Source organism: Hyperolius riggenbachi, chromosome 11 (assembly GCF_040937935.1).
Source record: "Hyperolius riggenbachi isolate aHypRig1 chromosome 11, aHypRig1.pri, whole genome shotgun sequence".
In the NCBI taxonomy this organism is placed as follows: Eukaryota; Metazoa; Chordata; class Amphibia; order Anura; family Hyperoliidae; genus Hyperolius; species Hyperolius riggenbachi.
This window is the reverse complement of record NC_090656.1, coordinates 5,052,123-5,079,608: the sequence shown is the minus strand read 5'-3', so window position 1 is coordinate 5,079,608 and position 27,486 is coordinate 5,052,123. Positions and strand designations below refer to the sequence as shown.

The 27,486-nt window shown below is 39.3% G+C and overlaps 2 protein-coding genes across 4 annotated transcripts in view; one reads left to right on the top strand and one right to left on the bottom strand.

Annotated features, from left to right (window-relative positions):
* The window catches only part of LOC137538930 (anillin-like), a 93,436-nt gene extending 66,249 nt beyond the window's left edge, over window positions 1–27,187 (top strand). For both annotated transcript variants that reach the window (XM_068261364.1, XM_068261365.1), the window contains one exon: window positions 26,520–27,187. In XM_068261364.1, the coding sequence (XP_068117465.1) occupies window positions 26,520–26,631 (112 nt within the window). In that variant the 3' untranslated portion in view covers window positions 26,632–27,187. The remainder of the gene's footprint in view (window positions 1–26,519) is intronic.
* The window catches only part of LDHD (lactate dehydrogenase D), a 324,776-nt gene that overhangs the window by 228,689 nt on the left and 68,601 nt on the right, over window positions 1–27,486 (bottom strand). The gene's annotated exons all lie outside the window — the stretch shown is intronic.

The window sequence follows — 27,486 nt, the reverse complement described above, 5'->3', positions numbered from 1 at the left end:
AGATGTCAGTGCTATATAAATACATAATAATAATAATATGGTAGGACATTAGACTATGACTATGGTAGGATTAGAGTGTGAGCTCCTCTGAGGACAGTCAGTGACATGACTATGTACTCTGTAATGTGCTGCAGAAGATGTCAGTGCTATATAAATACATAATAATATGGTAGGACATTAGGCTAGGACTATGGTAGGATTAGATTGTGAGCTCCTGTGAGGATAGTCAGTGACATGACTATGTACTCTGTAATGTGCTGCAGGGGATGTCAGTGCTATATAAATACATAATAATAATATGGTAGGACATTAGACTATGACTATGGTAGGATTAGAGTGTGAGCTCCTCTGAGGACAGTTAGTGACATGACTATGTACTCTGTAATGTGCTGCAGAAGAGGTCAGTGCTATATAAATACATAATAATAATATGGTAGGACATTAGGCTAGGACTATGGTAGGATTAGATTGTGAGCTCCTCTGAGGACAGTCAGTGACAGGACTATGTACTCTGTAATGTGCTGCAGGGGATGTCAGTGCTATATAAATACATAATAATAATATGGTAGGACATTACACTATGACTATGGTAGGATTAGAGTGTGAGCTCCTCTGAGGACAGTCAGTGACATGACTATGTACTCTGTAATGTGCTGCAGGGGATGTCAGTGCTATATAAATACATAATAATAATATGGTAGGACATTACACTATGACTATGGTAGGATTAGAGTGTGAGCTCCTCTGAGGACAGTCAGTGACATGACTATGTACTCTGTAATGTGCTGCAGGGGATGTCAGTGCTATATAAATACATAATAATAATATGGTAGGACATTAGACTATGACTATGGTAGGATTCGAGGGTGAGCTCCTCTGAGGACAGTCAGTGACATGACTATGTACTCTGTAATGTGCTGCAGGGGATGTCAGTGCTATATAAATACATAATAATAATATGGTAGGACATTAGACTATGACTATGGTAGGATTAGATTGTGAGCTCCTCTGAGGACAGTCAGTGACAGGACTATGTACTCTGTAATGTGCTGCAGGGGATGTCAGTGCTATATAAATACATAATAATAATATGGTAGGACATTACACTATGACTATGGTAGGATTAGAGTGTGAGCTCCTCTGAGGACAGTCAGTGACATGACTATGTACTCTGTAATGTGCTGCAGGGGATGTCAGTGCTATATAAATACATAATAATAATATGGTAGGACATTAGACTATGACTATGGTAGGATTCGAGGGTGAGCTCCTCTGAGGACAGTCAGTGACATGACTATGTACTCTGTAATGTGCTGCAGGGGATGTCAGTGCTATATAAATACATAATAATAATATGGTAGGACATTACACTATGACTATGGTAGGATTCGAGGGTGAGCTCCTCTGAGGACAGTCAGTGACATGACTATGTACTCTGTAATGAGCTGCAGAAGAGGTCAGTGCTATATAAATACATAATAATAATATGGGAGGACATTAGGCTATAACTATGGTAGGATTAGATTGTGATCTCCTCTGAGGACAGTCAGTGACATGACTGTACTCTGTAATGTGCTGCAGAAGATGTCAGTGCTATATAAATACATAATAATAATAATATGGTAGGACATTAGACTATGACTATGGTAGGATTAGATTGTGAGCTCCTCTGAGGACAGTCAATGACATGACTATGTGCTCTGTAAAGTGCTGCAAAAGATGTCAGTGCTATATAAATACATAATAATAATATGGTAGGACATTACACTATGACTATGGTAGGATTAGAGTGTGAGCTCCTCTGAGGACAGTCAGTGACATGACTATGTACTCTGTAATGTGCTGCAGAAGATGTCAGTGCTATATAAATACATAATAATAATATGGTAGGACATTAGACTATGACTATGGTAGGATTAGATTGTGAGCTCCTCTGAGGACAGTCAGTGACATGACTATGTACTCTGTAATGTGCTGCAGGAGATGTCAGTGCTATATAAATACATAATAATAATATGGTAGGACATTAGACTATGACTATGGTAGGATTAGATTGTGAGCTCCTCTGAGGACAGTCAGTGACATGACTATGTACTCTGTAATGTGCTGCAGAAGATGTCAGTGCTATATAAATACATAATAATAATATGGTAGGACATTAGACTATGACTATGGTAGGATTAGAGTGTGAGCTCCTCTGAGGACAGTCAGTGACATGACTATGTACTCTAATGTGCTGCAGAAGATGTCAGTGCTATATAAATACATAATAATATGGTAGGACATTAGACTATGACTATGGTAGGATTAGAGTGTGAGCTCCTCTGAGGACAGTTAGTGACATGACTATGTACTCTGTAATGTGCTGCAGAAGATGTCAGTGCTATATAAATACATAATAATAATATGGTAGGACATTAGACTATGACTATGGCAGGATTAGATTGTGAGATCCTCTGAGGACAGTCAGTGACATGACTATGTACTCTGTAATGTGCTGCAGGAGATGTCAGTGCTATATAAATACATAATAATAATATGGTAGGACATTACACTATGACTATGGCAGGATTAGAGTGTGAGCTTCTCTAAGGACAGTCAGTGACATGACTATGTACTCTGTAATGTGCTGCAGAAGATGTCAGTGCTATATAAATGCATAATAATAATATTGGAGGACATTAGACTATGACAATGGTAGGATTAGATTGTGAGCACCTCTGAGGACAGTCAGTGACATGACTATGTACTCTGTAATGTGCTGCAGGAGATGTCAGTGCTATATAAATACATAATAATAATATGGTAGGGCATTACACTATGACTATGGCAGGATTAGATTGTGAGCTCCTCTGAGGACAGTCAGTGACATGGCTATGTACTCTGTAATGTGCTGCAGAAGATGTCAGTGCTATATAAATACATAATAATAATATGGTAGGACATTAGACTATGACTATGGTAGGATTAGAGTGTGAGCTCCTCTGAGGACAGTCAGTGACATGACTATGTACTGTGTAAAGTGCTGCAGGAGATGTCAGCACTATATAAATACATAATAATAATACGGTAGGACATTAGACTATGACTATGGTAGGATTAGAGTGTGAGCCCCTCTGAGGACAGTTAGTGACATGACTATGTACTCTGTAATGTGCTGCAGGAGATGTCAGTGCTATATAAATACATAATAATAATATGGTAGGACATTACACTATGACTATGGCAGGATTAGATTGTGAGCTCCTCTGAGGACAGTCAGTGACATGGCTATGTACTCTGTAATGTGCTGCAGAAGATGTCAGTGCTATATAAATACATAATAATAATATGGTAGGACATTCGACTATGACTATGGTAGGATTAGAGTGTGAGCTCCTCTGAGGACAGTCAGTGACATGACTATGTACTGTGTAAAGTGCTGCAGGAGATGTCAGCACTATATAAATACATAATAATAATATGGTAGGACATTAGACTATGACTATGGTAGGATTAGAGTGTGAGCCCCTCTGAGGACAGTTAGTGACATGACTATGTACTCTGTAATGTGCTGCAGGAGATGTCAGTGCTATATAAATACATAATAATAATATGGTAGGACATTAGACTATGACTATGGTAGGATTAGATTGTGAGCTCCTCTGAGGACAGTCAGTGACATGACTATGTACTCTGTAATGAGCTGCAGAAGAGGTCAGTGCTATATAAATACATAATAATAATATGGGAGGACATTAGGCTATAACTATGGTAGGATTAGATTGTGATCTCCTCTGAGGACAGTCAGTGACATGACTGTACTCTGTAATGTGCTGCAGAAGATGTCAGTGCTATATAAATACATAATAATAATAATATGGTAGGACATTAGACTATGACTATGGTAGGATTAGATTGTGAGCTCCTCTGAGGACAGTCAATGACATGACTATGTGCTCTGTAAAGTGCTGCAAAAGATGTCAGTGCTATATAAATACATAATAATAATATGGTAGGACATTACACTATGACTATGGTAGGATTAGAGTGTGAGCTCCTCTGAGGACAGTCAGTGACATGGCTATGTACTCTGTAATGTGCTGCAGAAGATGTCAGTGCTATATAAATACATAATAATAATATGGTAGGACATTAGACTATGACTATGGTAGGATTAGAGGGTGAGCTCCTCTGAGGACAGTCAGTGACATGACTATGTACTCTGTAATGTGCTGCAGAAGATGTCAGTGCTATATAAATACATAATAATAATATGGTAGGACATTAGACTATGACTATGGTAGGATTAGAGTGTGAGCTCCTCTGAGGACAGTCAGTGACATGACTATGTACTCTAATGTGCTGCAGAAGATGTCAGTGCTATATAAATACATAATAATATGGTAGGACATTAGACTATGACTATGGTAGGATTAGAGTGTGAGCTCCTCTGAGGACAGTTAGTGACATGACTATGTACTCTGTAATGTGCTGCAGAAGATGTCAGTGCTATATAAATACATAATAATAATATGGTAGGACATTAGACTATGACTATGGCAGGATTAGATTGTGAGATCCTCTGAGGACAGTCAGTGACATGACTATGTACTCTGTAATGTGCTGCAGGAGATGTCAGTGCTATATAAATACATAATAATAATATGGTAGGACATTACACTATGACTATGGCAGGATTAGAGTGTGAGCTTCTCTAAGGACAGTCAGTGACATGACTATGTACTCTGTAATGTGCTGCAGAAGATGTCAGTGCTATATAAATGCATAATAATAATATTGGAGGACATTAGACTATGACAATGGTAGGATTAGATTGTGAGCACCTCTGAGGACAGTCAGTGACATGACTATGTACTCTGTAATGTGCTGCAGGAGATGTCAGTGCTATATAAATACATAATAATAATATGGTAGGGCATTACACTATGACTATGGCAGGATTAGATTGTGAGCTCCTCTGAGGACAGTCAGTGACATGGCTATGTACTCTGTAATGTGCTGCAGAAGATGTCAGTGCTATATAAATACATAATAATAATATGGTAGGACATTAGACTATGACTATGGTAGGATTAGAGTGTGAGCCCCTCTGAGGACAGTTAGTGACATGACTATGTACTCTGTAATGTGCTGCAGGAGATGTCAGTGCTATATAAATACATAATAATAATATGGTAGGACATTACACTATGACTATGGCAGGATTAGATTGTGAGCTCCTCTGAGGACAGTCAGTGACATGGCTATGTACTCTGTAATGTGCTGCAGAAGATGTCAGTGCTATATAAATACATAATAATAATATGGTAGGACATTCGACTATGACTATGGTAGGATTAGAGTGTGAGCTCCTCTGAGGACAGTCAGTGACATGACTATGTACTGTGTAAAGTGCTGCAGGAGATGTCAGCACTATATAAATACATAATAATAATATGGTAGGACATTAGACTATGACTATGGTAGGATTAGAGTGTGAGCCCCTCTGAGGACAGTTAGTGACATGACTATGTACTCTGTAATGTGCTGCAGGAGATGTCAGTGCTATATAAATACATAATAATAATATGGTAGGACATTAGACTATGACTATGGTAGGATTAGATTGTGAGCTCCTCTGAGGACAGTCAGTGACATGACTATGTACTCTGTAATGTGCTGCAGAAGATGTCAGTGCTATATAAATACATAATAATAATATGGTAGGACATTAGACTATGACTATGGTAGGATTAGAGTGTGAGCTCCTCTGAGGACAGTCAGTGACATGACTATGTACTCTAATGTGCTGCAGAAGATGTCAGTGCTATATAAATACATAATAATATGGTAGGACATTAGACTATGACTATGGTAGGATTAGAGTGTGAGCTCCTCTGAGGACAGTTAGTGACATGACTATGTACTCTGTAATGTGCTGCAGAAGATGTCAGTGCTATATAAATACATAATAATAATATGGTAGGACATTAGACTATGACTATGGCAGGATTAGATTGTGAGATCCTCTGAGGACAGTCAGTGACATGACTATGTACTCTGTAATGTGCTGCAGGAGATGTCAGTGCTATATAAATACATAATAATAATATGGTAGGACATTACACTATGACTATGGCAGGATTAGAGTGTGAGCTTCTCTAAGGACAGTCAGTGACATGACTATGTACTCTGTAATGTGCTGCAGAAGATGTCAGTGCTATATAAATGCATAATAATAATATTGGAGGACATTAGACTATGACAATGGTAGGATTAGATTGTGAGCACCTCTGAGGACAGTCAGTGACATGACTATGTACTCTGTAATGTGCTGCAGGAGATGTCAGTGCTATATAAATACATAATAATAATATGGTAGGGCATTACACTATGACTATGGCAGGATTAGATTGTGAGCTCCTCTGAGGACAGTCAGTGACATGGCTATGTACTCTGTAATGTGCTGCAGAAGATGTCAGTGCTATATAAATACATAATAATAATATGGTAGGACATTAGACTATGACTATGGTAGGATTAGAGTGTGAGCTCCTCTGAGGACAGTCAGTGACATGACTATGTACTGTGTAAAGTGCTGCAGGAGATGTCAGCACTATATAAATACATAATAATAATACGGTAGGACATTAGACTATGACTATGGTAGGATTAGAGTGTGAGCCCCTCTGAGGACAGTTAGTGACATGACTATGTACTCTGTAATGTGCTGCAGGAGATGTCAGTGCTATATAAATACATAATAATAATATGGTAGGACATTACACTATGACTATGGCAGGATTAGATTGTGAGCTCCTCTGAGGACAGTCAGTGACATGGCTATGTACTCTGTAATGTGCTGCAGAAGATGTCAGTGCTATATAAATACATAATAATAATATGGTAGGACATTCGACTATGACTATGGTAGGATTAGAGTGTGAGCTCCTCTGAGGACAGTCAGTGACATGACTATGTACTGTGTAAAGTGCTGCAGGAGATGTCAGCACTATATAAATACATAATAATAATATGGTAGGACATTAGACTATGACTATGGTAGGATTAGAGTGTGAGCCCCTCTGAGGACAGTTAGTGACATGACTATGTACTCTGTAATGTGCTGCAGGAGATGTCAGTGCTATATAAATACATAATAATAATATGGTAGGACATTAGACTATGACTATGGTAGGATTAGAGTGTGAGCTCCTCTGAGGACAGTCAGTGACATGACTATGTACTCTGTAATGTGCTGCAGGAGATGTCAGTGCTATATAAATACATAATAATAATATGGTAGGACATTAGACTATGACTATGGTAGGATTAGATTGTGAGCTCCTCTGAGGACAGTCAGTGACATGACTATGTACTCTGTAATGTGCTGCAGAAGATGTCAGCGCTATATAAATACATAATAATAATATGGGAGGACATTAGACTATGACTATGGTAGGATTAGAGTGTGAGCTCCTCTGAGGACAGTCAGTGACATGACTATGTACTCTGTAATGTGCTGCAGGGGATGTCAGTGCTGTATAAATACATAATAATAATATGTTAGGACATTAGACTATGACTATGGTAGGGTTAGAGTATGAGCTCCTCTGAGGACAGTCAGTGACATGACTATGTACTCTGTAATGTGCTGCAGAAGATGTCAGTGCTATATAAATACATAATAATAATATGGTAGGACATTAGACTATGACTATGGCAGGATTAGATTGTGAGATCCTCTGAGGACAGTCAGTGACATGACTATGTACTCTGTAATGTGCTGCAGGAGATGTCAGTGCTATATAAATACATAATAATAATATGGTAGGACATTACACTATGACTATGGCAGGATTAGAGTGTGAGCTTCTCTAAGGACAGTCAGTGACATGACTATGTACTCTGTAATGTGCTGCAGAAGATGTCAGTGCTATATAAATGCATAATAATAATATTGGAGGACATTAGACTATGACAATGGTAGGATTAGATTGTGAGCACCTCTGAGGACAGTCAGTGACATGACTATGTACTCTGTAATGTGCTGCAGGAGATGTCAGTGCTATATAAATACATAATAATAATATGGTAGGGCATTACACTATGACTATGGCAGGATTAGATTGTGAGCTCCTCTGAGGACAGTCAGTGACATGGCTATGTACTCTGTAATGTGCTGCAGAAGATGTCAGTGCTATATAAATACATAATAATAATATGGTAGGACATTAGACTATGACTATGGTAGGATTAGAGTGTGAGCTCCTCTGAGGACAGTCAGTGACATGACTATGTACTGTGTAAAGTGCTGCAGGAGATGTCAGCACTATATAAATACATAATAATAATACGGTAGGACATTAGACTATGACTATGGTAGGATTAGAGTGTGAGCCCCTCTGAGGACAGTTAGTGACATGACTATGTACTCTGTAATGTGCTGCAGGAGATGTCAGTGCTATATAAATACATAATAATAATATGGTAGGACATTACACTATGACTATGGCAGGATTAGATTGTGAGCTCCTCTGAGGACAGTCAGTGACATGGCTATGTACTCTGTAATGTGCTGCAGAAGATGTCAGTGCTATATAAATACATAATAATAATATGGTAGGACATTCGACTATGACTATGGTAGGATTAGAGTGTGAGCTCCTCTGAGGACAGTCAGTGACATGACTATGTACTGTGTAAAGTGCTGCAGGAGATGTCAGCACTATATAAATACATAATAATAATATGGTAGGACATTAGACTATGACTATGGTAGGATTAGAGTGTGAGCCCCTCTGAGGACAGTTAGTGACATGACTATGTACTCTGTAATGTGCTGCAGGAGATGTCAGTGCTATATAAATACATAATAATAATATGGTAGGACATTAGACTATGACTATGGTAGGATTAGAGTGTGAGCTCCTCTGAGGACAGTCAGTGACATGACTATGTACTCTGTAATGTGCTGCAGGAGATGTCAGTGCTATATAAATACATAATAATAATATGGTAGGACATTAGACTATGACTATGGTAGGATTAGATTGTGAGCTCCTCTGAGGACAGTCAGTGACATGACTATGTACTCTGTAATGTGCTGCAGAAGATGTCAGCGCTATATAAATACATAATAATAATATGGGAGGACATTAGACTATGACTATGGTAGGATTAGAGTGTGAGCTCCTCTGAGGACAGTCAGTGACATGACTATGTACTCTGTAATGTGCTGCAGAAGATGTCAGTGCTGTATAAATACATAATAATAATATGTTAGGACATTAGACTATGACTATGGTAGGGTTAGAGTATGAGCTCCTCTGAGGACAGTCAGTGACATGACTATGTACTCTGTAATGTGCTGCAGAAGATGTCAGTGCTATATAAATACATAATAATAATATGTTAGGACATTAGACTATGACTATGGTAGGATTAGATTGTGAGCTCCTCTGAGGACAGTCAGTGACATGACTATGTACTCTGTAATGTGCTGCAGAAGATGTCAGCGCTATATAAATACATAATAATAATATGGGAGGACATTAGACTATGACTATGGTAGGATTAGAGTGTGAGCTCCTCTGAGGACAGTCAGTGACATGACTATGTACTCTGTAATGTGCTGCAGAAGATGTCAGTGCTATATAAATACATAATAATAATATGGTAGGACATTAGACTATGACTATGGTAGGATTAGATTGTGAGCTCCACATGACTATGTACTCTGTAATGTGCTGCAGAAGATGTCAGTGCTATATAAATACATAATAATAATATGGTAGGACATTAGACTATGACTATGGTAGGATTAGAGTGTGAGCTCCTCTGAGGACAGTCAGTGACATGACTATGTACTGTGTAATGTGCTGCAGGAGATGTCAGTGCTATATAAATACATAATAATAATATGGTAGGACATTAGACTATGACTATGGTAGGATTAGATTGTGAGCTCCTCTGAGGACAGTCAGTGACATGACTATGTACTCTGTAATGTGCTGCAGAAGATGTCAGCGCTATATAAATACATAATAATAATATGGGAGGACATTAGACTATGACTATGGTAGGATTAGAGTGTGAGCTCCTCTGAGGACAGTCAGTGACATGACTATGTACTCTGTAATGTGCTGCAGGGGATGTCAGTGCTGTATAAATACATAATAATAATATGTTAGGACATTAGACTATGACTATGGTAGGGTTAGAGTATGAGCTCCTCTGAGGACAGTCAGTGACATGACTATGTACTCTGTAATGTGCTGCAGAAGATGTCAGTGCTATATAAATACATAATAATAATATGGTAGGACATTAGACTATGACTATGGCAGGATTAGATTGTGAGATCCTCTGAGGACAGTCAGTGACATGACTATGTACTCTGTAATGTGCTGCAGGAGATGTCAGTGCTATATAAATACATAATAATAATATGGTAGGACATTACACTATGACTATGGCAGGATTAGAGTGTGAGCTTCTCTAAGGACAGTCAGTGACATGACTATGTACTCTGTAATGTGCTGCAGAAGATGTCAGTGCTATATAAATGCATAATAATAATATTGGAGGACATTAGACTATGACAATGGTAGGATTAGATTGTGAGCACCTCTGAGGACAGTCAGTGACATGACTATGTACTCTGTAATGTGCTGCAGGAGATGTCAGTGCTATATAAATACATAATAATAATATGGTAGGGCATTACACTATGACTATGGCAGGATTAGATTGTGAGCTCCTCTGAGGACAGTCAGTGACATGGCTATGTACTCTGTAATGTGCTGCAGAAGATGTCAGTGCTATATAAATACATAATAATAATATGGTAGGACATTAGACTATGACTATGGTAGGATTAGAGTGTGAGCTCCTCTGAGGACAGTCAGTGACATGACTATGTACTGTGTAAAGTGCTGCAGGAGATGTCAGCACTATATAAATACATAATAATAATACGGTAGGACATTAGACTATGACTATGGTAGGATTAGAGTGTGAGCCCCTCTGAGGACAGTTAGTGACATGACTATGTACTCTGTAATGTGCTGCAGGAGATGTCAGTGCTATATAAATACATAATAATAATATGGTAGGACATTACACTATGACTATGGCAGGATTAGATTGTGAGCTCCTCTGAGGACAGTCAGTGACATGGCTATGTACTCTGTAATGTGCTGCAGAAGATGTCAGTGCTATATAAATACATAATAATAATATGGTAGGACATTCGACTATGACTATGGTAGGATTAGAGTGTGAGCTCCTCTGAGGACAGTCAGTGACATGACTATGTACTGTGTAAAGTGCTGCAGGAGATGTCAGCACTATATAAATACATAATAATAATATGGTAGGACATTAGACTATGACTATGGTAGGATTAGAGTGTGAGCCCCTCTGAGGACAGTTAGTGACATGACTATGTACTCTGTAATGTGCTGCAGGAGATGTCAGTGCTATATAAATACATAATAATAATATGGTAGGACATTAGACTATGACTATGGTAGGATTAGAGTGTGAGCTCCTCTGAGGACAGTCAGTGACATGACTATGTACTCTGTAATGTGCTGCAGGAGATGTCAGTGCTATATAAATACATAATAATAATATGGTAGGACATTAGACTATGACTATGGTAGGATTAGATTGTGAGCTCCTCTGAGGACAGTCAGTGACATGACTATGTACTCTGTAATGTGCTGCAGAAGATGTCAGCGCTATATAAATACATAATAATAATATGGGAGGACATTAGACTATGACTATGGTAGGATTAGAGTGTGAGCTCCTCTGAGGACAGTCAGTGACATGACTATGTACTCTGTAATGTGCTGCAGAAGATGTCAGTGCTGTATAAATACATAATAATAATATGTTAGGACATTAGACTATGACTATGGTAGGGTTAGAGTATGAGCTCCTCTGAGGACAGTCAGTGACATGACTATGTACTCTGTAATGTGCTGCAGAAGATGTCAGTGCTATATAAATACATAATAATAATATGTTAGGACATTAGACTATGACTATGGTAGGATTAGATTGTGAGCTCCTCTGAGGACAGTCAGTGACATGACTATGTACTCTGTAATGTGCTGCAGAAGATGTCAGCGCTATATAAATACATAATAATAATATGGGAGGACATTAGACTATGACTATGGTAGGATTAGAGTGTGAGCTCCTCTGAGGACAGTCAGTGACATGACTATGTACTCTGTAATGTGCTGCAGAAGATGTCAGTGCTATATAAATACATAATAATAATATGGTAGGACATTAGACTATGACTATGGTAGGATTAGATTGTGAGCTCCACATGACTATGTACTCTGTAATGTGCTGCAGAAGATGTCAGTGCTATATAAATACATAATAATAATATGGTAGGACATTAGACTATGACTATGGTAGGATTAGAGTGTGAGCTCCTCTGAGGGCAGTCAGTGACATGACTATGTACTGTGTAATGTGCTGCAGGAGATGTCAGTGCTATATAAATACATAATAATAATATGGTAGGACATTAGACTATGACTATGGTAGGATTAGATTGTGAGCTCCTCTGAGGACAGTCAGTGACATGACTATGTACTCTGTAATGTGCTGCAGAAGATGTCAGCGCTATATAAATACATAATAATAATATGGGAGGACATTAGACTATGACTATGGTAGGATTAGAGTGTGAGCTCCTCTGAGGACAGTCAGTGACATGACTATGTACTCTGTAATGTGCTGCAGGGGATGTCAGTGCTGTATAAATACATAATAATAATATGTTAGGACATTAGACTATGACTATGGTAGGGTTAGAGTATGAGCTCCTCTGAGGACAGTCAGTGACATGACTATGTACTCTGTAATGTGCTGCAGAAGATGTCAGTGCTATATAAATACATAATAATAATATGGTAGGACATTAGACTATGACTATGGCAGGATTAGATTGTGAGATCCTCTGAGGACAGTCAGTGACATGACTATGTACTCTGTAATGTGCTGCAGGAGATGTCAGTGCTATATAAATACATAATAATAATATGGTAGGACATTACACTATGACTATGGCAGGATTAGAGTGTGAGCTTCTCTAAGGACAGTCAGTGACATGACTATGTACTCTGTAATGTGCTGCAGAAGATGTCAGTGCTATATAAATGCATAATAATAATATTGGAGGACATTAGACTATGACAATGGTAGGATTAGATTGTGAGCACCTCTGAGGACAGTCAGTGACATGACTATGTACTCTGTAATGTGCTGCAGGAGATGTCAGTGCTATATAAATACATAATAATAATATGGTAGGGCATTACACTATGACTATGGCAGGATTAGATTGTGAGCTCCTCTGAGGACAGTCAGTGACATGGCTATGTACTCTGTAATGTGCTGCAGAAGATGTCAGTGCTATATAAATACATAATAATAATATGGTAGGACATTAGACTATGACTATGGTAGGATTAGAGTGTGAGCTCCTCTGAGGACAGTCAGTGACATGACTATGTACTGTGTAAAGTGCTGCAGGAGATGTCAGCACTATATAAATACATAATAATAATACGGTAGGACATTAGACTATGACTATGGTAGGATTAGAGTGTGAGCCCCTCTGAGGACAGTTAGTGACATGACTATGTACTCTGTAATGTGCTGCAGGAGATGTCAGTGCTATATAAATACATAATAATAATATGGTAGGACATTACACTATGACTATGGCAGGATTAGATTGTGAGCTCCTCTGAGGACAGTCAGTGACATGGCTATGTACTCTGTAATGTGCTGCAGAAGATGTCAGTGCTATATAAATACATAATAATAATATGGTAGGACATTCGACTATGACTATGGTAGGATTAGAGTGTGAGCTCCTCTGAGGACAGTCAGTGACATGACTATGTACTGTGTAAAGTGCTGCAGGAGATGTCAGCACTATATAAATACATAATAATAATATGGTAGGACATTAGACTATGACTATGGTAGGATTAGAGTGTGAGCCCCTCTGAGGACAGTTAGTGACATGACTATGTACTCTGTAATGTGCTGCAGGAGATGTCAGTGCTATATAAATACATAATAATAATATGGTAGGACATTAGACTATGACTATGGTAGGATTAGAGTGTGAGCTCCTCTGAGGACAGTCAGTGACATGACTATGTACTCTGTAATGTGCTGCAGGAGATGTCAGTGCTATATAAATACATAATAATAATATGGTAGGACATTAGACTATGACTATGGTAGGATTAGATTGTGAGCTCCTCTGAGGACAGTCAGTGACATGACTATGTACTCTGTAATGTGCTGCAGAAGATGTCAGCGCTATATAAATACATAATAATAATATGGGAGGACATTAGACTATGACTATGGTAGGATTAGAGTGTGAGCTCCTCTGAGGACAGTCAGTGACATGACTATGTACTCTGTAATGTGCTGCAGAAGATGTCAGTGCTGTATAAATACATAATAATAATATGTTAGGACATTAGACTATGACTATGGTAGGGTTAGAGTATGAGCTCCTCTGAGGACAGTCAGTGACATGACTATGTACTCTGTAATGTGCTGCAGAAGATGTCAGTGCTATATAAATACATAATAATAATATGTTAGGACATTAGACTATGACTATGGTAGGATTAGATTGTGAGCTCCTCTGAGGACAGTCAGTGACATGACTATGTACTCTGTAATGTGCTGCAGAAGATGTCAGCGCTATATAAATACATAATAATAATATGGGAGGACATTAGACTATGACTATGGTAGGATTAGAGTGTGAGCTCCTCTGAGGACAGTCAGTGACATGACTATGTACTCTGTAATGTGCTGCAGAAGATGTCAGTGCTATATAAATACATAATAATAATATGGTAGGACATTAGACTATGACTATGGTAGGATTAGATTGTGAGCTCCACATGACTATGTACTCTGTAATGTGCTGCAGAAGATGTCAGTGCTATATAAATACATAATAATAATATGGTAGGACATTAGACTATGACTATGGTAGGATTAGAGTGTGAGCTCCTCTGAGGGCAGTCAGTGACATGACTATGTACTGTGTAATGTGCTGCAGGAGATGTCAGTGCTATATAAATACATAATAATAATATGGTAGGACATTAGACTATGACTATGGTAGGATTAGATTGTGAGCTCCTCTGAGGACAGTCAGTGACATGACTATGTACTCTGTAATGTGCTGCAGAAGATGTCAGCGCTATATAAATACATAATAATAATATGGGAGGACATTAGACTATGACTATGGTAGGATTAGAGTGTGAGCTCCTCTGAGGACAGTCAGTGACATGACTATGTACTCTGTAATGTGCTGCAGGGGATGTCAGTGCTGTATAAATACATAATAATAATATGTTAGGACATTAGACTATGACTATGGTAGGGTTAGAGTATGAGCTCCTCTGAGGACAGTCAGTGACATGACTATGTACTCTGTAATGTGCTGCAGAAGATGTCAGTGCTATATAAATACATAATAATAATATGGTAGGACATTAGACTATGACTATGGCAGGATTAGATTGTGAGATCCTCTGAGGACAGTCAGTGACATGACTATGTACTCTGTAATGTGCTGCAGGAGATGTCAGTGCTATATAAATACATAATAATAATATGGTAGGACATTACACTATGACTATGGCAGGATTAGAGTGTGAGCTTCTCTAAGGACAGTCAGTGACATGACTATGTACTCTGTAATGTGCTGCAGAAGATGTCAGTGCTATATAAATGCATAATAATAATATTGGAGGACATTAGACTATGACAATGGTAGGATTAGATTGTGAGCACCTCTGAGGACAGTCAGTGACATGACTATGTACTCTGTAATGTGCTGCAGGAGATGTCAGTGCTATATAAATACATAATAATAATATGGTAGGGCATTACACTATGACTATGGCAGGATTAGATTGTGAGCTCCTCTGAGGACAGTCAGTGACATGGCTATGTACTCTGTAATGTGCTGCAGAAGATGTCAGTGCTATATAAATACATAATAATAATATGGTAGGACATTAGACTATGACTATGGTAGGATTAGAGTGTGAGCTCCTCTGAGGACAGTCAGTGACATGACTATGTACTGTGTAAAGTGCTGCAGGAGATGTCAGCACTATATAAATACATAATAATAATACGGTAGGACATTAGACTATGACTATGGTAGGATTAGAGTGTGAGCCCCTCTGAGGACAGTTAGTGACATGACTATGTACTCTGTAATGTGCTGCAGGAGATGTCAGTGCTATATAAATACATAATAATAATATGGTAGGACATTACACTATGACTATGGCAGGATTAGATTGTGAGCTCCTCTGAGGACAGTCAGTGACATGGCTATGTACTCTGTAATGTGCTGCAGAAGATGTCAGTGCTATATAAATACATAATAATAATATGGTAGGACATTCGACTATGACTATGGTAGGATTAGAGTGTGAGCTCCTCTGAGGACAGTCAGTGACATGACTATGTACTGTGTAAAGTGCTGCAGGAGATGTCAGCACTATATAAATACATAATAATAATATGGTAGGACATTAGACTATGACTATGGTAGGATTAGAGTGTGAGCCCCTCTGAGGACAGTTAGTGACATGACTATGTACTCTGTAATGTGCTGCAGGAGATGTCAGTGCTATATAAATACATAATAATAATATGGTAGGACATTAGACTATGACTATGGTAGGATTAGAGTGTGAGCTCCTCTGAGGACAGTCAGTGACATGACTATGTACTCTGTAATGTGCTGCAGGAGATGTCAGTGCTATATAAATACATAATAATAATATGGTAGGACATTAGACTATGACTATGGTAGGATTAGATTGTGAGCTCCTCTGAGGACAGTCAGTGACATGACTATGTACTCTGTAATGTGCTGCAGAAGATGTCAGCGCTATATAAATACATAATAATAATATGGGAGGACATTAGACTATGACTATGGTAGGATTAGAGTGTGAGCTCCTCTGAGGACAGTCAGTGACATGACTATGTACTCTGTAATGTGCTGCAGAAGATGTCAGTGCTGTATAAATACATAATAATAATATGTTAGGACATTAGACTATGACTATGGTAGGGTTAGAGTATGAGCTCCTCTGAGGACAGTCAGTGACATGACTATGTACTCTGTAATGTGCTGCAGAAGATGTCAGTGCTATATAAATACATAATAATAATATGTTAGGACATTAGACTATGACTATGGTAGGATTAGATTGTGAGCTCCTCTGAGGACAGTCAGTGACATGACTATGTACTCTGTAATGTGCTGCAGAAGATGTCAGCGCTATATAAATACATAATAATAATATGGGAGGACATTAGACTATGACTATGGTAGGATTAGAGTGTGAGCTCCTCTGAGGACAGTCAGTGACATGACTATGTACTCTGTAATGTGCTGCAGAAGATGTCAGTGCTATATAAATACATAATAATAATATGGTAGGACATTAGACTATGACTATGGTAGGATTAGATTGTGAGCTCCACATGACTATGTACTCTGTAATGTGCTGCAGAAGATGTCAGTGCTATATAAATACATAATAATAATATGGTAGGACATTAGACTATGACTATGGTAGGATTAGAGTGTGAGCTCCTCTGAGGGCAGTCAGTGACATGACTATGTACTGTGTAATGTGCTGCAGGAGATGTCAGTGCTATATAAATACATAATAATAATATGGTAGGACATTAGACTATGACTATGGTAGGATTAGATTGTGAGCTCCTCTGAGGACAGTCAGTGACATGACTATGTACTCTGTAATGTGCTGCAGAAGATGTCAGCGCTATATAAATACATAATAATAATATGGGAGGACATTAGACTATGACTATGGTAGGATTAGAGTGTGAGCTCCTCTGAGGACAGTCAGTGACATGACTATGTACTCTGTAATGTGCTGCAGGGGATGTCAGTGCTGTATAAATACATAATAATAATATGTTAGGACATTAGACTATGACTATGGTAGGGTTAGAGTATGAGCTCCTCTGAGGACAGTCAGTGACATGACTATGTACTCTGTAATGTGCTGCAGAAGATGTCAGTGCTATATAAATACATAATAATAATATGGTAGGACATTAGACTATGACTATGGCAGGATTAGATTGTGAGATCCTCTGAGGACAGTCAGTGACATGACTATGTACTCTGTAATGTGCTGCAGGAGATGTCAGTGCTATATAAATACATAATAATAATATGGTAGGACATTACACTATGACTATGGCAGGATTAGAGTGTGAGCTTCTCTAAGGACAGTCAGTGACATGACTATGTACTCTGTAATGTGCTGCAGAAGATGTCAGTGCTATATAAATGCATAATAATAATATTGGAGGACATTAGACTATGACAATGGTAGGATTAGATTGTGAGCACCTCTGAGGACAGTCAGTGACATGACTATGTACTCTGTAATGTGCTGCAGGAGATGTCAGTGCTATATAAATACATAATAATAATATGGTAGGGCATTACACTATGACTATGGCAGGATTAGATTGTGAGCTCCTCTGAGGACAGTCAGTGACATGGCTATGTACTCTGTAATGTGCTGCAGAAGATGTCAGTGCTATATAAATACATAATAATAATATGGTAGGACATTAGACTATGACTATGGTAGGATTAGAGTGTGAGCTCCTCTGAGGACAGTCAGTGACATGACTATGTACTGTGTAAAGTGCTGCAGGAGATGTCAGCACTATATAAATACATAATAATAATACGGTAGGACATTAGACTATGACTATGGTAGGATTAGAGTGTGAGCCCCTCTGAGGACAGTTAGTGACATGACTATGTACTCTGTAATGTGCTGCAGGAGATGTCAGTGCTATATAAATACATAATAATAATATGGTAGGACATTACACTATGACTATGGCAGGATTAGATTGTGAGCTCCTCTGAGGACAGTCAGTGACATGGCTATGTACTCTGTAATGTGCTGCAGAAGATGTCAGTGCTATATAAATACATAATAATAATATGGTAGGACATTCGACTATGACTATGGTAGGATTAGAGTGTGAGCTCCTCTGAGGACAGTCAGTGACATGACTATGTACTGTGTAAAGTGCTGCAGGAGATGTCAGCACTATATAAATACATAATAATAATATGGTAGGACATTAGACTATGACTATGGTAGGATTAGAGTGTGAGCCCCTCTGAGGACAGTTAGTGACATGACTATGTACTCTGTAATGTGCTGCAGGAGATGTCAGTGCTATATAAATACATAATAATAATATGGTAGGACATTAGACTATGACTATGGTAGGATTAGAGTGTGAGCTCCTCTGAGGACAGTCAGTGACATGACTATGTACTCTGTAATGTGCTGCAGGAGATGTCAGTGCTATATAAATACATAATAATAATATGGTAGGACATTAGACTATGACTATGGTAGGATTAGATTGTGAGCTCCTCTGAGGACAGTCAGTGACATGACTATGTACTCTGTAATGTGCTGCAGAAGATGTCAGCGCTATATAAATACATAATAATAATATGGGAGGACATTAGACTATGACTATGGTAGGATTAGAGTGTGAGCTCCTCTGAGGACAGTCAGTGACATGACTATGTACTCTGTAATGTGCTGCAGAAGATGTCAGTGCTGTATAAATACATAATAATAATATGTTAGGACATTAGACTATGACTATGGTAGGGTTAGAGTATGAGCTCCTCTGAGGACAGTCAGTGACATGACTATGTACTCTGTAATGTGCTGCAGAAGATGTCAGTGCTATATAAATACATAATAATAATATGTTAGGACATTAGACTATGACTATGGTAGGATTAGATTGTGAGCTCCTCTGAGGACAGTCAGTGACATGACTATGTACTCTGTAATGTGCTGCAGAAGATGTCAGCGCTATATAAATACATAATAATAATATGGGAGGACATTAGACTATGACTATGGTAGGATTAGAGTGTGAGCTCCTCTGAGGACAGTCAGTGACATGACTATGTACTCTGTAATGTGCTGCAGAAGATGTCAGTGCTATATAAATACATAATAATAATATGGTAGGACATTAGACTATGACTATGGTAGGATTAGAGTGTGAGCTCCTCTGAGGACAGTCAGTGACATGACTAAGTACTCTGTAATGTGCTGCAGAAGATGTCAGTGCTATATAAATACATAATAATAATATGGTAGGACATTAGACTATGACTATGGTAGGATTAGAGTGTGAGCTCCTCTGAGGACAGTCAGTGACATGACTATGTACTCCGTAATGTGCTGCAGAAGATGTCAGTGCTATATAAATACATAATAATAATATGGTAGGACATTAGACTATGACTATGGTAGGATTAGAGTGTGAGCTCCTCTGAGGACAGTCAGTGACATGACTAAGTACTCTGTAATGTGCTGCAGAAGATGTCAGTGCTATATAAATACATAATAATATGGGAGGACATTAGACTATGACTATGGTAGGATTAGAGTGTGAGCTCCTCTGAGGACAGTCAGTGACATGACTATGTACTCTGTAATGTGCTGCAGAAGATGTCAGTGCTATATAAATACATAATAATAATATGGTAGGACATTAGACTATGACTATGGTAGGATTAGAGTGTGAGCTCCTCTGAGGACAGTCAGTGACATGACTAAGTACTCTGTAATGTGCTGCAGAAGATGTCAGTGCTATATAAATACATAATAATAATATGGTAGGACATTAGACTATGACTATGGTAGGATTAGAGTGTGAGCTCCTCTGAGGACAGTCAGTGACATGACTATGTACTCTGTAATGTGCTGCAGGAGATGTCAGTGCTATATAAATACATAATAATAATATGGTAGGACATTAGACTATGACTATGGCAGGATTAGAGTGTGAGCTCCTCTGAGGACAGTCAGTGACATGACTATGTACTCTGTAATGTGCTGCAGAAGATGTCAGTGCTGTATAAATACATAATAATAATATGTTAGGACATTAGACTATGACTATGGTAGGGTTAGAGTATGAGCTCCTCTGAGGACAGTCAGTGACATGACTATGTACTCTGTAATGTGCTGCAGAAGATGTCAGTGCTATATAAATACATAATAATAATATGTTAGGACATTAGACTATGACTATGGTAGGATTAGATTGTGAGCTCCTCTGAGGACAGTCAGTGACATGACTATGTACTCTGTAATGTGCTGCAGAAGATGTCAGCGCTATATAAATACATAATAATAATATGGGAGGACATTAGACTATGACTATGGTAGGATTAGAGTGTGAGCTCCTCTGAGGACAGTCAGTGACATGACTATGTACTCTGTAATGTGCTGCAGAAGATGTCAGTGCTATATAAATACATAATAATAATATGGTAGGACATTAGACTATGACTATGGTAGGATTAGAGTGTGAGCTCCTCTGAGGACAGTCAGTGACATGACTAAGTACTCTGTAATGTGCTGCAGAAGATGTCAGTGCTATATAAATACATAATAATAATATGGTAGGACATTAGACTATGACTATGGTAGGATTAGAGTGTGAGCTCCTCTGAGGACAGTCAGTGACATGACTATGTACTCCGTAATGTGCTGCAGAAGATGTCAGTGCTATATAAATACATAATAATAATATGGTAGGACATTAGACTATGACTATGGTAGGATTAGAGTGTGAGCTCCTCTGAGGACAGTCAGTGACATGACTAAGTACTCTGTAATGTGCTGCAGAAGATGTCAGTGCTATATAAATACATAATAATATGGGAGGACATTAGACTATGACTATGGTAGGATTAGAGTGTGAGCTCCTCTGAGGACAGTCAGTGACATGACTATGTACTCTGTAATGTGCTGCAGAAGATGTCAGTGCTATATAAATACATAATAATAATATGGTAGGACATTAGACTATGACTATGGTAGGATTAGAGTGTGAGCTCCTCTGAGGACAGTCAGTGACATGACTAAGTACTCTGTAATGTGCTGCAGAAGATGTCAGTGCTATATAAATACATAATAATAATATGGTAGGACATTAGACTATGACTATGGTAGGATTAGAGTGTGAGCTCCTCTGAGGACAGTCAGTGACATGACTATGTACTCCGTAATGTGCTGCAGAAGATGTCAGTGCTATATAAATACATAATAATAATATGGTAGGACATTAGACTATGACTATGGTAGGATTAGAGTGTGAGCTCCTCTGAGGACAGTCAGTGACATGACTAAGTACTCTGTAATGTGCTGCAGAAGATGTCAGTGCTATATAAATACATAATAATATGGGAGGACATTAGACTATGACTATGGTAGGATTAGAGTGTGAGCTCCTCTGAGGACAGTCAGTGACATGACTATGTACTCTGTAATGTGCTGCAGAAGATGTCAGTGCTGTATAAATACATAATAATAATATGTTAGGACATTAGACTATGACTATGGTAGGGTTAGAGTATGAGCTCCTCTGAGGACAGTCAGTGACATGACTATGTACTCTGTAATGTGCTGCAGAAGATGTCAGTGCTATATAAATACATAATAATAATATGTTAGGACATTAGACTATGACTATGGTAGGATTAGACTGTGAGCTCCTCTGAGGACAGTCAGTGACATGACTATGTACTCTGTAATGTGCTGCAGAAGAGGTCAGTGCTATATAAATACATAATAATAATATGGTAGGACATTAGACTATGACTATGGTAGGATTAGATTGTGAGCTCCTCTGAGGACAGTCAGTGACATGACTATGTACTCTGTAATGTGCTGCAGAAGATGTCAGTGCTATATAAATACATAATAATAATATGATAGGACATTACACTATGACTATGGTAGGATTAGAGTGTGAGCTCCTCTGAGGACAGTCAGTGACATGACTATGTACTCTGTAATGTGCTGCAGAAGATGTCAGTGCTATATAAATACATAATAATAATATGATAGGACATTACACTATGACTATGGTAGGATTAGAGTGTGAGCTCCTCTGAGGACAGTCAGTGACATGACTATGTACTCTGTAATGTGCTGCAGAAGATGTCAGTGCTATATAAATACATAATAATAATATGGTAGGACATTAGACTATGACTATGGTAGGATTAGATTGTGAGCTCCTCTGAGGACAGTCAGTAACATGACTATGTACTCTGTAATGTGCTGCAGAAGATGTCAGTGCTATATAAATACATAATAATAATATGGTAGGACATTAGACTATGACTATGGTAGGATTAGATTGTGAGCTCCTCTGAGGACAGTCAGTGACATGACTATGTACTCTGTAATGTGCTGCAGAAGATGTCAGTGCTATATAAATACATAATAATAATATGTTAGGACATTAGACTATGACTATGGTAGGATTAGAGTGTGAGCTCTCTGGGGACATTCAGTGACATGACTATGTACACTGTAATGTGCTGCAGAAGATGTCAGTGCTATATAAATACATAATAATAATATGTTAGGACATTAGACTATGACTATGGTAGGATTAGATTGTGAGCTCCTCTGAGGACAGTCAGTGACAGGACTATGTACTCTGTAATGTGCTGCAGGAGATGTCAGTGCTATATAAATACATAATAATAATATGGTAGGACATTACACTATGACTATGGTAGGATTAGAGTGTGAGCCCCTCTGAGGACAGTCAGTGACATGACTATGTACTCTGTAATGTGCTGCAGGAGATGTCAGTGCTATATAAATACATAATAATAATAATATGGTAGGACATTAGACTATGACTATGGTAGGATTAGAGTGTGAGCTCCTCTGAGGACAGTCAGTGACATGACTATGTACTCTGTAATGTGCTGCAGGGGATGTCAGTGCTATATAAATACATAATAATAATATGGTAGGACATTACACTATGACTATGGTAGGATTAGAGTGTGAGCTCCTCTGAGGACAGTCAGTGACATGACTAAGTACTCTGTAATGTGCTGCAGAAGATGTCAGTGCTATATAAATACATAATAATAATATGGTAGGACATTAGACTATGCCTATGGTAGGATTAGAGTGTGAGCTCCTCTGAGGACACTCAGTGACATGACTATGTACTCAGTAATGGGTGGGAGGGGTCCTGCAAAATCCTGGTGGCCCTCGCCTTCATTCTCGCGATGTAAAGGTCAAATTATGACGGGGTGATCCAATGATCCTTTCATTACTCTTTGGCGTTTGTATTTGTCCCTGGCGGTTGCAGCTGCATACCAGACGATGACTGAGGAGGATGGATTCGATGGTCAGTGGTCTCCCCAGGCTCTAGCTTTGGTGAGCACCCGGCTGTCACCGGCTCACCTCCTCCTATACTGTAAGCAGAATTGTGCAGAGAAGCGCTGGCCCCGCATTCTCTCACTCATCTCGCCCCACTCGGCTACTATTTCATGCCACCCGGCTGGAAAAAAATTCTGGGGAGATCAGTGATGGTAGCAGTGTAAAAGGTTTTCAGCAGCACTCATGGTACAGGTAATCCCCGGCTAATGAACGAGATAGGGACTGTAGGTTCGTTCTTAACCTGAATCTGTTCTTAAAGAGAACCTGAGGTGTGTTTAAAGAATGTTATCTGCATACAGAGGCTGGATCTGCCTATACAGCCCAGCCTCTGTTGCTATCCCAAACCCCCCTAAGGTCCCCCTGCACTCTGCAATCCCTCATAAATCACAGCCGTGCTGTGAGGATCTGTTTACATCTGTAGTGTCAGTCTCAGCTGCTCCCCCGCCTCCTGCATAGCTCCGGTCCCTGCCCCCATCCCTTCCCTCCAATCAGCAGGGAGGGAAGGGATGCAGGCGGGGACTGAAGTTCTGCAGGAGGCGGGGAGATCAGCAGACTGACACTATAGAGATAAACACAGCCAGCTCTGACAAGCTGTTTGTCAGCAGCATGGCTGTGATTTATGAGGGATTGCAGAGTGCAGGGGGACCTTAGGGGGGTTTGGGATAGCAACAGAGGCTGGGCTGTATAGGCAGATCCAGCCTCTGTATGCAGATAATATTCTTCAAACCCACCTCGGGTTCTCTTTAAAGAGGAACTCCAGTGAAAATATTGTAATAAAAAAAGTGCTTCATTTTTACAATAATTATGTATAAATGATTTAGTCAGTGTTTGCCCATTGTAAAATCTTTTAAATCCCCGATTTACATTCTGACATTTATTACATGGTGACATTTTTACTGTTGGCAGGTGATGTAGCTGCTGCTTGCTTTTTTGGCAGTTGGAAACAGCTGTAAACAGCGATTTCCCACAATGCAACAAGGTTCACAGACAGGAAACTGCCAGGAATACCACGGTCCTCAGTTTCTTGTGGGAGGGGTTTCACCACAATATCAGCCATACAGCGCCCCCTGATGGTCGGTTTGTGAAAAGGAATAGATTTCTCATGTAAAAGGGGGTATCAGCTACTGATTGGGATAAAGTTCAATTCTTTGTCGGAGTTTCTCTTAAAGTCAGAACACTGTGCCATCTCTGTCCCCTGTACCTCCTCTGTGCCTCCAGTGTCACCTCTGCCCTCTGTGCTTGCTTATATAAGTTTAAAAGCCATTTTTTTGTTTGAATTTTTTAAAATCGATTTTCTCAAAAACTACAAGACCAATTTGAAACAAACATTTTTTTTTACTTGTTTCCATGGAAACACAGAATCCATGCCGTTCGTATTGGCGACACGCCGATACGAACGGCATGGATTCTGCGTTTCAAATTGGACTTGTAGTTTTTGAGAAAATCGATTTTAAAAAATTCAGTAAGTCGGGAACTACCTGTATTCCAAATTATTGTATGGCTCTCACGGAATTACAGTTTAAAATGTCGTGCTTATGGCTCTCTCAGCCAAAAAGGTTCCCTACCCCTGCCCTAGACTGATACATATTTACACTGTATATACATAGACATATGCCTATGGGAGGGATTGGATTGTGAGCCCCTCCGAGGGACCATTATGTGACAAGACAATATACTCTGTACACCGCTGTGTAAGATGTCAGCGCTATATAAATACATTTAATCACATAAAAAAAACAGCCTGCCAGCACGGCTCGCTGAGGCCTGACGAGAACCTGCGCTCATGCGAGTCAAGATGACTCCATATGGCGTCGCTGAGACCTGAGAGAGCCGCTCTCCCGCCGTCATCCTGCGTTAGGCGGACGGAAAGCGGTTAAAGAATGCCTGAAATGAGAGGGATTTGGAGGTTGACCTATTTCCTTTTAAACAATGCAGATTGCCTGGCTGTCCTGCTGATCCTCTGCCTCTTAATAGCCGTAGACCCTGAACAAGCATGGAGATCAGGCCTGCACATGGCAGTATTGCCAGCCGTGAGGGCGTCAGCCCCCAGGTTACCGGCATGGATGGTTTTTCTGCTTTGCTTGAGACGTCAGTGCTCACCGTGTGTCATCTCTGTCCTTCCAGGAACTGGCTGTCTGCCGACACAAAGGAGGAGAGAGACCAGTGGATGGAATGTCTGAACCAGGTCCTGCTGGATCTCCGCACCTGGGGGCCCAACCCAGCAAAGATGAGCTGAGACTCCCGCCTGCCACGCCCTCGCGCTATACCAATGTATCCAGTACAGCTTTGCCTTCTTATGGAATGCTTTTATTCACGGCCTTAAGGTGGTGTGTCTGCACCAAACTATGCTGCAATCGTCCATTCCGCTATTATTATATGTGTACGATGAATTTACACTAACCAAGTCCTGAGCTCGTCCTGTAATCTATTGAGATGAAATAAAGCGGGGCTGGGACCCTCTATCCTCCTGTACGGTGCTATAGAATGTCACTTGGGTGTTACGCATTTCTCCAGCCTCCTAGGGGTGACTTGCGTCTGACATATCGTGTATAGCGCACTGTACAGGACCAACGTTCTATCACTATACGGTTTCTATACATCAAGAAGTGCTCTCTGTGTTGTTGGTCTTCTGTGTTATTTTATATGTTTTTTTTTGCTGCTCTGTCAGTTGTTGTTTTTGTCTCTGAACACTATACAAAGGGTAATTTTTTTTCTTTATTTTAAATAAATATATAAATGGCAATGTTGTTAAATTGTTTCATTGTTCTCCGTTAAATAAATTGTTTAACACACTTCTGTTGTGTGTGTGTGTGATGTGTTTGCTTTAGGCAAGCTCCGCAGTACTCTCCCCCTCGTCTATGGAGACTTGCATAGTGGACGTGGCGCAGCGGAAGTATTAAAATCGCCACAGTGTCGTTGCCGCGTCTGCAGAGCGCTTCTGCATGAACCGTGAATACCGCGCGGTAGCCTAACAATGCCACCTCGCCCACTAAATAGTCCCTAGTGGCAGAAAAAGCACCTCTATTCCGATCTACTTTAGGTGTTTGTTAGAATTGTTCCATTTGACTCCCAGCTGATTTGATCAAATAAG